Source organism: Mus caroli, unplaced genomic scaffold (assembly GCF_978045245.1).
Source record: "Mus caroli unplaced genomic scaffold, Mus_caroli_1 scaffold_3, whole genome shotgun sequence".
Classification (NCBI taxonomy): Eukaryota; Metazoa; Chordata; class Mammalia; order Rodentia; family Muridae; genus Mus; species Mus caroli.
Window position 1 is genome coordinate 66,632,904 of NW_028227258.1, and position 14,269 is coordinate 66,647,172.

The following is a 14,269-nucleotide window of genomic DNA, read 5'->3' on the forward strand; positions in this document are numbered from 1 at the left end:
AGCACTGTTGATATTCCCAGCACCCACGTGGATGCTCTCAACTGTCTGTAATTCCAGTCTCAGGGAATCTGATGCCTGTCTTCTGGAGTCTGTGGGCACCAGTCACACACATGGTTTACATATGTACATACAGGCGAAACAGTCAATGCACATAAAGTAAATTTTTTAAAAAACCCTTTAAAAACATTATAATCTATAAGAACTAGTATTTAGATTTGTTTGTTTGTTTTTTAAAGTTTTAGTATTTATTTATCCTAGTACAGGTCTCAGCCAGGTCAGCCTGGAGCTTGGTATGTAGCCCAGGCTGGCCTCAAACTCTCTGTGTTGCCTAGGCTGGCCTTGAACTTGACTTAAATATCCTATACCAGTCTCTCAAGTAGTAAGGTAACAAGAATAAGCCACCACATTCAGTTAGGTCTTTAACATTAATATTGAGTTTAGTTGTGAGGTAGCAAAACCATTGCTTTTATACCTTGATCTTTCCTGTTTGTGTAGACAGTTATGCTCAGCAGTGCTTTGTATCGTATGATTTCCTAGACTTAGGTTTGATTTTAGCTGCTACTAGTTTCATGTGGCTATTTAAATCTAGATTTAAAATTATTAAAATTTATTCCTTTGGTTATCCTGGCCACATTTTAAGTACTAAATAGCCATGTGAGGCCAGTGGCTGCCATGTGACAGTGCAGGTGCAGGTTTTCAGACTTGTAGGAAGTTCTGTCAGACAGTGCTGCCTAGCATGCTCTTCAAATGTTTTAAAGTAAGTTGTTACTTTGTACCAGCCATAAGTACAATGGTGGACAGTGTAAAAAAAAAGATGACTAGTAAAATAATAATAATAAAAATAATACTGATAAAGAATATTTAAAAGATTTCAGTCATAAGCATTTACAAATTTCTCTCTTGACAGATGACATATAGCTAAAATTTTTACAGTGTTCCATGTATATAATGAGTACACTGGTAATCATTTGGATACACTACTTGTATTTTTTTTTTCTTTCTTTATACTTATTATCTATTTTAAATTAATTTAATTGGGCCAGATATGGTGGAATACACCTATAATCTCAGCCTGCAGGAAGCCAAGGCAAGAGGATCATTATTTAAGACCAGACTGAGCTATCCAACAAGCTTGAGTTTGAGATCAACCTGGACATATGATGTGACCATGTCTCAACATCAGACACTACTCACCGCATGCATGCACATTAAGTTAGAAGGTGAATAGGGTCAGCACTGACCTTAGCCCATGCATGACTTTACGTCTCAGCAGGATAGTCAGTCACTTTACCACTTCCATGATGAAAAAAATCTCCTTCCCGTAGAAAGTCACCAGAAATCAGGGATTTGTTTTATCACTACATACGAGCAGACTGAAGTAGAAAATCAAAAATCTTTTGAGTATAGTTAAATATTGGCAGAATTTTGGCTTAGAGAGTTTTTCTATGAAATAGTATCTGAAAGGACAAGCTACATCTGTGCTTTAAGATAATAGCACTGGGACTAAGGGTGACGGCATATGCCAACAAGTTTCTATGAGTGAGGCCGGCCTGCAGAGTGAGCTCCAAGCCAACCAGGGCTACATCATGAGGTCTTGTTTCAAAAGACAAACAAAAACAAAAACAAAAACAAAACAAAAAAAAAAACCATTGTCTTCGAGGCTGGAGAGATGGCTCAGTGGTTAAACGTGCTGGTGGCTCTTGGAGAGAGGACCAAGGTTCAGTTCTCATCACTCACATCAGCTCACAACTGTGTGTAACTGCAGTTGTAGAGGATCTGAAGCCTTCTTCTGGCCTTCACAGCACCAGGCACACAAAGATACATGCAGGCAAACATGCATATACATACAATAAAAATAAATATGTAAAAAGCATACTTGAGATTGTGAGACCTGAAGAGTTTCAGAGCCAAGCCTATGTCTTATTAACTATCGAACATTTATAAAATGTCCTTTACTATACTTTTCCTCTCTACTTATCTAAGTAATATAAGAAATGCACAGAATAATTAATTGTGTGGCCACCTGTTTTTTTAGACAGGGTCTCTTAGCCAAAACTGGTCTTGAACATCTTCCCACTTCCATCTCCCAGGTCCTAGTATGACAGATGTGTACCACCATGTCTAGCTTTAAATCCTTGGTTTTTATATACATGTTGTAAATATGTTAGAAAATAAAAATTCACCTTTTCCAATTTTGAATTTATGTAAAGTTTCAATGTTTCTTTTCAAGCTTGGTACCAATTCAGCAATATAGCAATTGTCTACTTAAAACTGAGAAATAATACCAGCCTGAGCGTTTCCAAAGACCTGGGTTCCAATTAAGGTTACATCTGGCTTCTCATCAAGGACTTGTATGCCCTCAGTCTCCACTCAGGTTATTTTTATAACTTAGGCCAGTAAGGACTCTCTTGAAGATTTTTTTTCTTTCAGGGTGATATCTTGATTCCAGGGACAAGAAGAGAAAATCCATTGTGTGCTGGTTCTGTTCTAGAATGCATATGAAGTGTTAGCCTCATTTTACAAAGAGGTGGACCAAGTACCAGACAAGAAGCAACTGACGGGAGGAAGAGTTTACCACGGCTTAGTAGTTTGAGGGGTCCAGTTCATCATGGTGGCAAGAGTAGGAGACGGCTGACCCAGGCCTGCCCCCCACTCACCTACCTCTTCCAGTGAAGCTCCACCTTCTGATAGTTCCACAGCTTCCAAAAATAGTGTCAGCCAGTTGGAAACCAAGTGTTCAAACATAGGAGCCTATTTGAGACATTTCCCCTTCAAACCACAGTATCTGGGATAATGTGACTGGTCAGAGCAGAACTAGGCTTTGGGATTAGAGCTCCAGTGTGTGTTCCCCCTGAATCAAGGGAGAGCAGGTTTCTGTTCCTTCCACTTGGCAGTGGAAAAGGCCCCAGGAGTAATACCTTTCTTGATACCACAGAGCATTCAGGATACACAGTGGTCCACATCTCTTATGATCGCTTTTTCTAATCTTTGTCTTTATCTGAATGCTGCTTTTAAACAAATCTATATGGAAGGTTGGGTACAAATGGGTAAAACCGTGTTATACTGGTGCTCAAGAGGCAGAGACGGAGACCACAAGTTTAAGGCTAGCCTGATGTACTTAGCCTGATCCAGGCCAACTTACTGAGCTACATAATAAGATCCTACCTTCCCCCCACAAACAAATCTGTATAGTAAAAGGCCCTCTTAGGAATATGGCAGATATGTTTGTCAGAACAGCAGAAGTGTGTCCCAAACAAGATAATTCTCAGTACATTTCTCTTATGCTAGTCATTTTTTTGTTAAATAACTTGAGCAGAAGTAATCTTCAGGTTGTGTGACACCCACCTACATTACAGATTTTTAAGTACCACGAGTTGTCAGTGTTTCTAATTGGATTGGAGTGGATTGGATGTTAGGACAGGGTTCAAGGCATTCTTTTCCCTTTACCATTTTATTGTAAGTTTTTCAAATGCACAGAGAAGCAGGAAGTGCACAAAGCCCCAGGTACCACCTCTACACAGTGCTGCAGTCCTCACCTTTCTAATCTTACAGGCTTTGTTTACCTCTATCTTATCTTGTTTTTTTTTGTTTGTTTGTTTGTTTTAATTTCCTTGCTTCTGTGATGCTAAAGGTTGAACCCAGGGCTTCACAAGTTTGGCAAGTACTCTTTCACTGAGCTAACTTCCCAGTCCTTATCCTGGAAGTTATTTTTTTTAAATTATGTATGTGTGTTTTCCTGCTTGTCTGTATGTGTACCATGTTCATGTAGTGCCCAAAGAATCTAGAAGAGGGCATCAGATCTCCTGGAGCTGGAGTTATAGACTGAGAGCTCCCCAGTATGGGTGCTGGGAACCAGACTCTGATCATCTGAGAGTGTAGCAAGTGTTCTTAAATGCTGGGCTATCTCTCCAGCCCCTACTCTGGAATTTTTAAAAGTAATTTCCAGATCTGTCATTTCACAGCCATTCTTCCACCAAATGGGCATACCATCACTCCCCAGGTCTCAAGCTCTTCTTCAGAGAGAACATGATGAGCCCTTTGGCTAATGATAAGAAAGCTTTTAAAAGATTTTAACTATCACCAGGTGGTGGAGGAGGTGGTGGAGGTGGTAAAGGTGGTGGCACACTCCTTTAATCCCAGCACTTAGGAGGCAGAGACAGGTGGATCTCTGTAAGTTTAAGGCCAGCCTGGTCTATAAAGCAAGTTCTAGGACAACCAGGGCTACGGAGAGGAACCCTGTCTCCAAAACAAAACAAATGTAAAACTATCGTTTATTATTAATCATCTAATTATGTGTCAAATTCTGTGCTAAATATTTTATATTTGACGTTAATAAATAATATTATGACATAAATGCCATCATTCTTTCCTGTTTATAGAGTACAACACTTGTGTAAGGTTGTATAGCAAGTGTCTTAGTCAGGGTTTCTATTCCTGCACAAACATCATGACCAAGAAGCAGTTGGGGAGGAAAGGGTTTATTCAGCTTACATTTCCACATTGCTGTTCATCACTGAAAGAAGTCAGGACTAGAACTCAAGCAGGTCAGGGAGCAGGAGCTGATGCAGAGGCCATGGAGGGATGCTCTTTACTGGCTTGCATCCCCTGGCTTGCTCAGCCTGCTCTTATAGAACCAAGACTACCAGCCCAGAGATGGCACCACCCACAAGGGGCCTTTCCCCTTGATCACTAAATGAGAAAATGGCTTACAGCTGGATCTCATGGAGACATTTCCTCAACTGAAGCTCCCTTCTCTGTTGATAACTCCAGCTGTGTCAAGTTGACACAAAACTAGCCAGTACAGCTAAGGAATAGTGCAGTTTGGAATTGAACGCAAGGCAGTCTGAGTGCAGCCCAGTGATGCATACATCACTGCTCTCTGGGCTTAGGTCTGTCCCAGGCCTTGTTGAAGAGTTTTTGCATGTTCCGTTGCATCTGCCTTTTGCCACACTTACCTGTGTGTGGCAGGGTTTGTTCTTCTACTCGTAGCCATGGAGCAGGAGTAAATCGTACCATGTCTACTGGTACAGGAAGGGCAATAAAAAGGGAAAAGATAGTATAGCATGGTGGTGAGAGAGTGAGAAAAAGAGCGAGGCTTTGAATTATGACGGCTCTTCTGAACTCACCCTGCTCCGCTCTTGCCACCCTTCTGTGCTTTCCTATCTTGTAAGTTGTTATTTTACTGAAGAAAAAAATATGAAGGGGTCAGGGTGGGACCCCCGCTCCTGTAGAGCCGCAACCCCAACAGCAGTGGCAGTGTTTGAAGTGTGATTCACCAGTAGCAGAGTCACAGATTGCCATGTGTCCTTTCTTTCTTTCTCTCTTTCCTGGTGTCATTCCTTCTGTCTTGGTAAGAGAGATAGCAACTGTCTGTTTCTCAGTTTGGAATGCCTACCCATCTATGGTTGTCTCTGAAGGTGCTACTTTTCTGCACATAATAGCAGCAGCGATTTTGAAGCCTATGTCTTGTTTCTGAGGCAGCCTTTGAAAGGATGCCAGCTCGCTCAGAGACCATGAATCTTTATTCCCTTCCATATCTCTTTGCTACTGTTTTTATGCTCTATCCAGGTGTCTTCTATTCTTTGCTCAACTTGGGCTTAGGGGTTAGAGAGCAGCTGAAGCAGCAGAGGAGTGGGACAAAGCTGAGTGACCTTCAGTGTTTGAAGCGTCTCTGGGTTCATCTTGTGAGGGTCGCATATATGACTTGATATGAGTCTACATGGTCTTTAAGGAGGCACATTGTCAGGGGGCTGGAAAGATGGCTCAGTGGTTAAGAACACTGTCTGTTCTTCCCAAGGTCTAGAGTTCAAATGTGGTCCCAGCAACCACATGGTGGTTCACAACCATCTATAATGGAATCTTCTGGTGTGCAGGCATGTATGTATGTATATATATATATATATATATATATATATATATATACACACACACACACACACATAAATTGAGCACATATGTATAGAATAAATAAGTAAAATCTTTTTTTTAAAAAAAGGAAGCACATTGTCTTCTTTTCTTTTTCTTTTTCTTTTTTTTTTTTTTTTTTTGGTTTTTCGAGACAGGGTTTCTCTTTTATAGCTCTGGCTGTCCTGGAACTCACTTTGTAGACCAGGCTGGCCTTGAACTCAGAAATCCGCCTGCCTCTGCCTCCCGAGTGCTGGGATTAAAGGCGTGCGCCACCACGCCCGGCATTGTCTTCTTTTCATCCACGTTGCTCTGATAAAACACTCTGACTAGCAGCTTAAGGAGAAAGGGTTTAATTTTTAATTTAGTTCACCGTTTCCAGGATATGGCCCACCACTGCAGAGAAGTCAAGTTAGCAGGAATACTGTACCCTCAGGAGCAAAGAGAAATGAGTTGATGTGTACATGTACGCCTGTGTTCACTTGCCTTTTTTATACAGACCAAGACCGAGACCCAGGGAATTGTGCCACTCACATTTAGGTTGCATTTTCCAATCATTTATCAATCATAATCAACCAATCAATCAATCATCAATCAGATAACCTCCACAGACTGTGTATAGGCAAGCCCAGTCTAGACAGTTCCCCACTTGCCCTCCTTTCTCAGTTGATTCTAGAGTGTGTTGAGTTGACAATTAAAAAGAGCTACCACACATAGATCTACTGAGACTCGGGATAACCAGGCCACTTAGGAGTTAGTTGGTGGTGGAAAGAAGAAAGCCTAGGTTCTGATTCTAATTGTGCCAATTCTGACAAGTGACCTAGATAAGTTTATCCCACTCTGGGTTCTTAAAAATGAGTAGGTTCTTTTAGTTTATCTTAATTTTAACATGTGAGGTATGGAGTGGTTTTATCTTCATCATTAAGATCAGGGTAATTTTTGAGTATAGAAGAGATGGGAGAAGCTATTATGAAGGTAGGCTAGATTTCCATCCTTTAAGCACAGTGAAAGCAGAGGACCACACTGGCTGTCGTTGTGCTAGTGCTCTTGACCACAGTGTCTCTTCTGTCACATCACTTGTGTACCCTCTTAAAGAGAACTCAGTGTTAGAATTATGAAGGAAAATCTGAGAATGGGATAAAGGAGTATCACAGAGCCTGTCCTACCTCTGGGACAAGTGTGAGATGAGAAGCCAGGTCTCAGGTGGCTGGGTCAAGTACTCTTGTTCGTCTCAGTAACTGCACTGGGCATCAGCATCGTTGAATCCTGGTTCTCCCTTTCATTTGTTTGTTCAGTACCTCAACATGCTAAGGACCTGCGAGGGCTACAATGAAATCATCTTCCCTCACTGTGCCTGTGACTCCAGGAGGAAGGGGCATGTTATCACAGCCATCAGCATCACGCACTTTAAACTTCATGCATGCACTGAAGAAGGGCAGCTGGAGGTAAGAGTTCAGTCTGGGACTGGGCCAGGAGCTCTGTCAACGGACACTCGGATACTTTCTGTGTTTTAGTTCCTCCTTGTGGAGCAAATGAAATGAAAACTATTGATGATAATAATCAGTGAGCCCACATTGATCCTTATTGTACTAGGTCCAATAATTTTAATTATTGTAAGTGTATATGGTGTGTGTGTGTGTGTGTGTGCGTGTGCACTTGTGCCCATGCCATGGTGCATGTGTGGAGGTTATAGGACGACTCTGTGGAGTCATTTTCTCCTTGGTCACCTTTGTGTAGGTTCTGGGGCTCAAACTCAGGTCAACTTGGCCAGCAAGCACTTACCCACTGAGTCACTCCAGCAGCCTAAGTTTCTGTTGTCACAGCCTTTCCCTGATTCCATCAGAGTCCCTTTGCCTCAGCTCCCCAGTACTCTCATACTTAAACTGTAGACCTTACTCTGGTGTTCTTGGCTGTCTAGAACCAGGTAATAGCGTTTGAATGGGATGAGATGCAGCGATGGGACACAGATGAAGAAGGAATGGCCTTCTGTTTTGAATATGCTCGAGGAGAGAAGAAGCCTCGATGGGTTAAAATCTTCACACCATATGTGAGTGGGAGATGGGAGGCATGGGAAAAGTAGATTGGGTTTTGAACTTTGGAAGTAAATCCTAGTGGGAACTAAAGGGAAGGGCACAAGAACCTGGAGCTCACGGAGGCAACAAAGTCAGCTCAGAGGATTTCCTCTCCATTGCCTCACCATAGTTGGTGTATGCTGCTGATTGTTTAAGACGGGGTCTCACTATCTAGCCTTGGCTGGCCTGGAATTTTGCTAATGTAGACCAGGCTGGCTTTGAACTTAAATCCCCCTGCCTTCTGAGTGTTGGGATTACAGGTGAGTGCCACTGTACCCTTGTATGCCCTTCTCCATAGTGTGTCTATAGCCTCTGACCACAAACCTTTATTCCTTTGTTGATGACCATAAGAGCACAGATGAACCACTTGGACATTTTGTCCATCTAGAATTGTGGAATTCACACCCTGTGCAGTGTGTCGTAGTCAGCACTAGGAGGAGCTAGAGAACACTAGATGGTCAGGCCCGTGGTTTGTGGTTCCTGGCAGGATTTTCTGTCCTGGGTGGGTTTGGAAGATGGGATGATAGACTTGAAGTTCAAAGGCATGACCTTGTGCCTGGTCTTGGGGAGTCAGTGAGCATTGCTACCTTTTTTTTTTCCAGTTCAATTACATGCATGAATGCTTTGAGAGGGTGTTCTGCGAGCTCAAGTGGAGAAAAGAGGTAATTCTAAAGAGTTCTTGAATTAATTTATTCCTCTTCTTGTCTACAATTCATGGGACCATGACCAAATATCAGGACCCTCACCTCCATTTCTGTCTTTCTAGGAATATTAGTTAGAGACTGATTATCCAATGTGAGCCAGGACATTCTCCCAGCGAGGCTGGCCTCTGGATGGTGAATGGGCTATGCAAAAAAAGCCCTGCTTCTCCCCTTGTGTAGAGGGTGGACACTGGCTGCAGGCTCTCCCGTCTCTCATGACTTCATGGACCCTCTTCTGCCTGTTTGTTTGATTTTTGTTGTTGTTGTTGCTGCTGCTGTTGTTGTTGTTTGTTTGATTTTTTTAATCAATAACTCTCCATGCTGTTCCTGACCCAGGAGAGCGCCTGTCCAGAGTTTTAGCCATCTGACTGGATAAGTCACAGTAGTGTCTTTCTTCACTAACCAAGAAAATAAATGTGGGAGAAATTTTTTGCTACTGTTGTTTATAGGTGTCAGTGCTGGAGCAGAATTTAGAAAACTGTCTAAATACTTGGCTACTTACTCTGAAAGAAAAATCAGAAAATGAAGAAGTATAGTCAGTCACGTGGAAGTTGGTGTTCTTGCTCTAGTAGAAAGAACCCTGGGCTCTGGAAGTCATCTGGGATTTCTCCTGCTTCTTTTGTCTATGATTTTGGGCATAGCAGCCACCTTTTTAGATCTGAATTGTCTCTTTTATAAAAGAGGAAGACTGAGCCAGGTGGTAAATATTCAGAGTCCTCTGTGATGTGAGCGGCTGTGTTGGGTTGGGATTGTGGAATCCGGTTGTCAGCCGAGTGTGCTGCTCCCATTGTGTCGGAGGCCCTGCTGCTCCTCAGTAACTCTTCTTTTTTTTTCCTTTCAGAATATTTTCCAGATGGCGAGGTCACAGCAGAGGGATGTGGCCACCTAGCCTTTCCTCATCCCTTTATCTTCTCTTTGCCCTCAGCCTCTTAGCGTTTTCGTCTCCCATGTCAGACAGTAACCATTAACACAAAAGAAGAAAAAAAGGAAAAAAAAAGTCACTATGTCCCAAAGTCCTAAGCTAAATATTATTAATAACTTCCTGTGAATTTCCCGTCTCTGGAACTGAGCTGGTAGAGAGCAGGTTGATAGTGCCAGAAGTCCACTGAGATCAGACACACAAGCCCAGCCAACTCGCCAAAGTCATCTTTGTCGTTTGACCCGGGCCTCATACCAACAGACTCTCCTTGTACTATATTTTTAAAACTGGAACTATGAACTCCATCCATTTGCACTGTTCAAGCATATATATGTATGTATGTATGTAAAAATTATATATACACAAATTAGCTGCACGTATATACATATATATTTCTTTTTAAATTTCATATTGATGGCAGTACCTTTTTTAGCTTGTGTTTTTACACACCTTTCACGGAATTCATGACCTCTCTCTTGCTCTCTTTATTTTGAAACAAACTTTAAAAAGGAAAAAAAAATACAGGGAAAATACCTCTCCTCATGAAGGACTCGAAAAGTTTACAACCTGCTTGGGTTTTCTTCCCTTTTTTGTATTGAGTACAGTTTCTGGCTGTTGGTTTGCCAGAGAGTCTGAGGATCGAGGAGTGTAGTGTCCTTATCTTCAAGAGGGTGCTGAGGAGGAGAAAGGCCGTTTCTCAAGAGCAGTTGAGGCTGCAGGGAGTCTAAAGACCTAGAGTCTCGATTCCAAGTCATTTTCCAAGCCATGGTCCATCGATCGATGTGGAGTCCGTCCTCCATCTCCTTCCTGTTTCTTTAGGGTCTTTTATTATGCTTCCTTTTAACTGACCCAAAACAGTTCAGGGTAATCTGAGGAAGTTGTTACAGTAGGAAACTTTTTCTTCTGCAACAGGGGTCGTATCAGGACTAACCCTGACATCAGAGGCACAGAGGTTGGACAGATGGAGGAAAGGGAGGATGGAAGCTGTGCCTCATATTTATAAGGGCCTTACCTCTTCCATTCCTGTCCAGTAACCATCGGTTTTACATCCTCTGTGAGTTCTTTAAACAGTTGTATGTGGAGGGAGTGTCTTGGGTAAACAGAGTCTGGGTCGCTGCCAACCAAGTCAGAGCCCTGTTCATGGCAGCTGAGGGCCCGAGAAGTGGGAGTATGGTCAATTTTAGTTCACCACCACCATTTACTTCAGAGGAGACTGAAGAGAAATCTCTTAAAGAGTTCTTTACCTGGAGCTGGGGCTGGTCCCAGGGCTGAGGCTGGGGCCAGGAGTGTTTGCCTAGCCTGCATAAAGCCCTCAATTCCATCCCCGGCACCACATAAAATTTGGATGTTGGGGTATTGTAGCACACACCTGTAATCTCAGCACGTGGGAGGGGAATGCAGGAAACTCAGAATTTTCAAGTCCACCTCTCAAAAGTAGAAGAGTCCCTTACCTGCTACTGCACTTAGACCTCCTAGGACCTAAAAGCAACATTTGGGACAGAGGCCAGGCTGGCCCTAGAGTAATAGTCTCAAACCTTGAGTGTAAAGAACTCTGAGGTTAGGTACAACTAAAACATCTTTGGAACTCTTTACCTACTTTTCCTTCGATATTGAACCCTCCACAGGCTTCGTCTTTGGCTTTATGTAGCTGAAAGGCAGCCAGAATTGGATGTAGTCGGCAGTGTTGGATTTGGTTTAAAGTTTCTTTCATGCCTTGGTTTTGCAGAGCATTCATTATGAGGCTACTTTTCTGTCTCCATTATTCTGGCAGCCACTTGTCCCAGGAAGGTGTGAACACACCTTTTAGGACAGTCTATCCCTCCCCTCTCCAAACCCGTGGGACCACAAAGTACAAAATATAGTAGTGTTTAAAGTTGAAAAGGGCAATACCTGATTTGGAGGCTTTAATCAGGATCAGCTCTCCCTCTTGGCTTTAATAATGAGTCTGAGTACCTTAAGAGGGAGTGAGTTGATTTCCTCTCCAAGATGCTCTGGAAGCCAGCTGTGTTCAAACTGTAAAAATGGCAACATTGCAGCTAATTCCCTCAGGAAGAGAGCCTTCCAGAATAGAGACAGGGCTTTGGAAGTCCTGAAGAGTCAGCCCCAAATGTGTTGGGGTTAACAGAATCTGTGGGAACATCCTACTTTAGGTAGTCTTAGTACCAGAACACCCAGCTGCAGCAGGGAGCCGGGAAGAGGAAGCTCCCAGGGGCTCCCAGTGGGGCTGCAGTCCTGGAAGAGGAGGTCACAGTGGCCTAGAGGCCCACAGGATCAAGTTCTTTTGCATGAAGCAGTGTTAGATGTAACTACTCCCTCCCCCAAGCCCCTACACTTCCTTTCTCTAATCCCTTCTATGTTTCTTAGACCTGGCTTCTGCCTAGGAAGGCATCTACAGTTTTTTGGGCAGTTTGTCTCTGGGGAAGGGACTTCCCCTCCCGGCTTCACTCCAGCAGAATCTTCCTGGTCTCCAACTGTTGTTTCCTCCATGTGGAGTTTCTGTTCTCTGATACTAAAACTCAAGCGATCTTGACGGAGCAGGAAACTACTTAGTCCCTGAGAAGCCAGGTGCTCTAGGAAGCTTTGCTTGGGCAGTGCTTTGAGCTTGCCGCTCTTTGTACTTTTATTCTGGTCTCCGTCTCTCTGCCTTCCCCTTGCCCTTGCGGAGGCCTCAGCTCGGCACAGCTACAGTCAGTGTTCAGGGCAGTTCCCAGGCCTTGACAGAGCTCTCAGGGAGGAACAAGGTAAATGCTCTAGCATCCTCTTGCCTGGCCCATTTAATTTTATCCTTTAGTTACCTGGGCCAGTAGCTTTGAATTATCCCTTCATTGCTCCAAACCCGATGCCTGAAGCAGCAAAATAGGGCACTGATAAGAGGGAGCACCTCTCTCGCCTTAGAATTTCCAGCTTAAGGGCCAGCTCCTAGAAAGCAGTCTTCTTAAAGGGACCTACATGCATTGGAGTTGAGTTGAAGTCTCCAGGAATGGAGGTCCTTTCTGCCCTCCTGTCCATTCTGCTGGCTTCAGCACACTGCTGCTCCTTCACCAGTTGGATTGGTTGCTTTAATTTCTTTTTGGAGGAGCAGCAGTGTGGCTGAATACTTAGCGCCAGCGGGAGGGAGAATGCTTCTTTAGTCCTCCGTCTTGGATTCTTCTTCATCTAACCCTCAGCATATCTGCCAGGCCTCCTTTACCTGGATAACAGCAGCTTCTTTCTCAGCAGTAACTGAGGGTGCATGGAAATCAGGCTCTGGGGAGGAGCGACACAAGAGGGACTGATCCTGGTAGGAGCACTTGGTTAGCTGCTGACCATGAGTGCCAACTTGTTATCATGCCCCCTTGTAAGCTGCTGAGCTGGGCTTCAGTTTTTCCCAGGCCATGCACACTTATAATTTATTTGAGAGAAACTAATTGTATTTTCACTGCAGTATCTTGTACTTTTATTTGTGATTTACAAAATGTGAAGAGAAAATGCAGAGACCCACTGGCTCCAGTGTTTCTCCAGCCCCTGCTCTAGAGCTAACCACTCTAAGATTGTTTGGTAATGTTACTTAGTGTAATTAATTGTAACATATTCTTTTAAATAAATTGATTTATTGATGAAACAATTCTTTGGTTTCCTAGACTACAAATCCTTTGGGTTATGTGGGAAGAAGTAAAGAGGGGCCTTTGACAGTTGAGTTGGAACAGCTAGTCTGAAAATGAGAGGGGACGTCTAACTGCTTTTCCCAGCTAACCTGGGGAAACAGAGTCGAGGGAGGAAGGAAGGAGCTGCTCTTTCCCCATGGCTCCCTCAGAAACCCCACCTGCTTCCTCACTTCTCAGTTGTTGCACTCTCCTTTGCAAAGTCTTGTGACTATTCACAAGACTCCCTTCACCAGCCAAGCACAGGTAAAACCTGGCAGAGCTTTTGGGACATGGTATGTCCTACCTGACCCCCAGAATATGTGTATCTCATTTATAAGTAACTAGGGAAATAATTTATATCTCCCCTAATGAGTGCCTAAACAATACCATGTAGTCTGGGGTTGTGATCTTCCTCTGATCATGTGCCTGAGAATAAAAGTGGCCTTGCTGTCCTTGGTCTTACACAGAGAACCCAGGTACCAGGCCACCTCCTTACTCAGAAGAGAGTCTGCTCTCCAAAAAGCCTAGCATTGTAGTGGGTCAGACATTTCCATTTTGTGTGACTCATCATTTCATTTCTTGGTATTTTCATAGCCCTTTTACCATATGCTTTGGCCCTTAGTTGACCCTAAGAACAAGGACCACCAAGTTTGACACATTTTGTTTGGATTTGGGTCAAGACATTATTCACAGTCTCATTCACCTAGTACTTGGAATCTAATAAATACTATGCCACTGATCACTAGATATGTTAAAAAAAAAACCTCTTTAATAAAGAACCATAAAAAGGGTAGAATTATAGAGGCTAAAGTAACAGCATTAGTAAATCTATGGGACACTGCCTGTGAAATCGCAGATACAGGAATACTCACAGCCTCACAGGGGAGAGAGGCCCATGAAACACAGTGAAAGATTTCAGTGCTCTAGGGATATCATAAAAGACCCAGGTATGATGGTATATGTGTATAACCCCAGTATAGGACACAGGAGGTTTAGGAGTTCAGGGCCAGCTTCAGCTACATAGCAAGTTCAGGGCCAGCCTGGGCCACA

At 43.3% G+C, this 14,269-nt stretch overlaps 1 protein-coding gene across 2 annotated transcripts in view; it reads left to right on the forward strand.

Moving 5' to 3' along the window:
* Snx27 (sorting nexin 27) overlaps positions 1-13,200 on the forward strand; it is an 80,711-nt gene extending 67,511 nt beyond the window's left edge. The window contains exons 9-12 of one of the 2 annotated variants that reach the window (XM_021157590.3): positions 7,200-7,349; positions 7,823-7,951; positions 8,579-8,638; positions 8,743-13,200. In XM_021157590.3, coding sequence (XP_021013249.1) covers positions 7,200-7,349; positions 7,823-7,951; positions 8,579-8,638; positions 8,743-8,751 — 348 coding nt within the window. In that variant the 3' untranslated portion in view covers positions 8,752-13,200. The remainder of the gene's footprint in view (positions 1-7,199; positions 7,350-7,822; positions 7,952-8,578; positions 8,639-8,742) is intronic. The other variant, XM_021157589.3, reaches the window with a different exon arrangement.
* Positions 13,201-14,269: the final 1,069 nt, after the last annotated feature.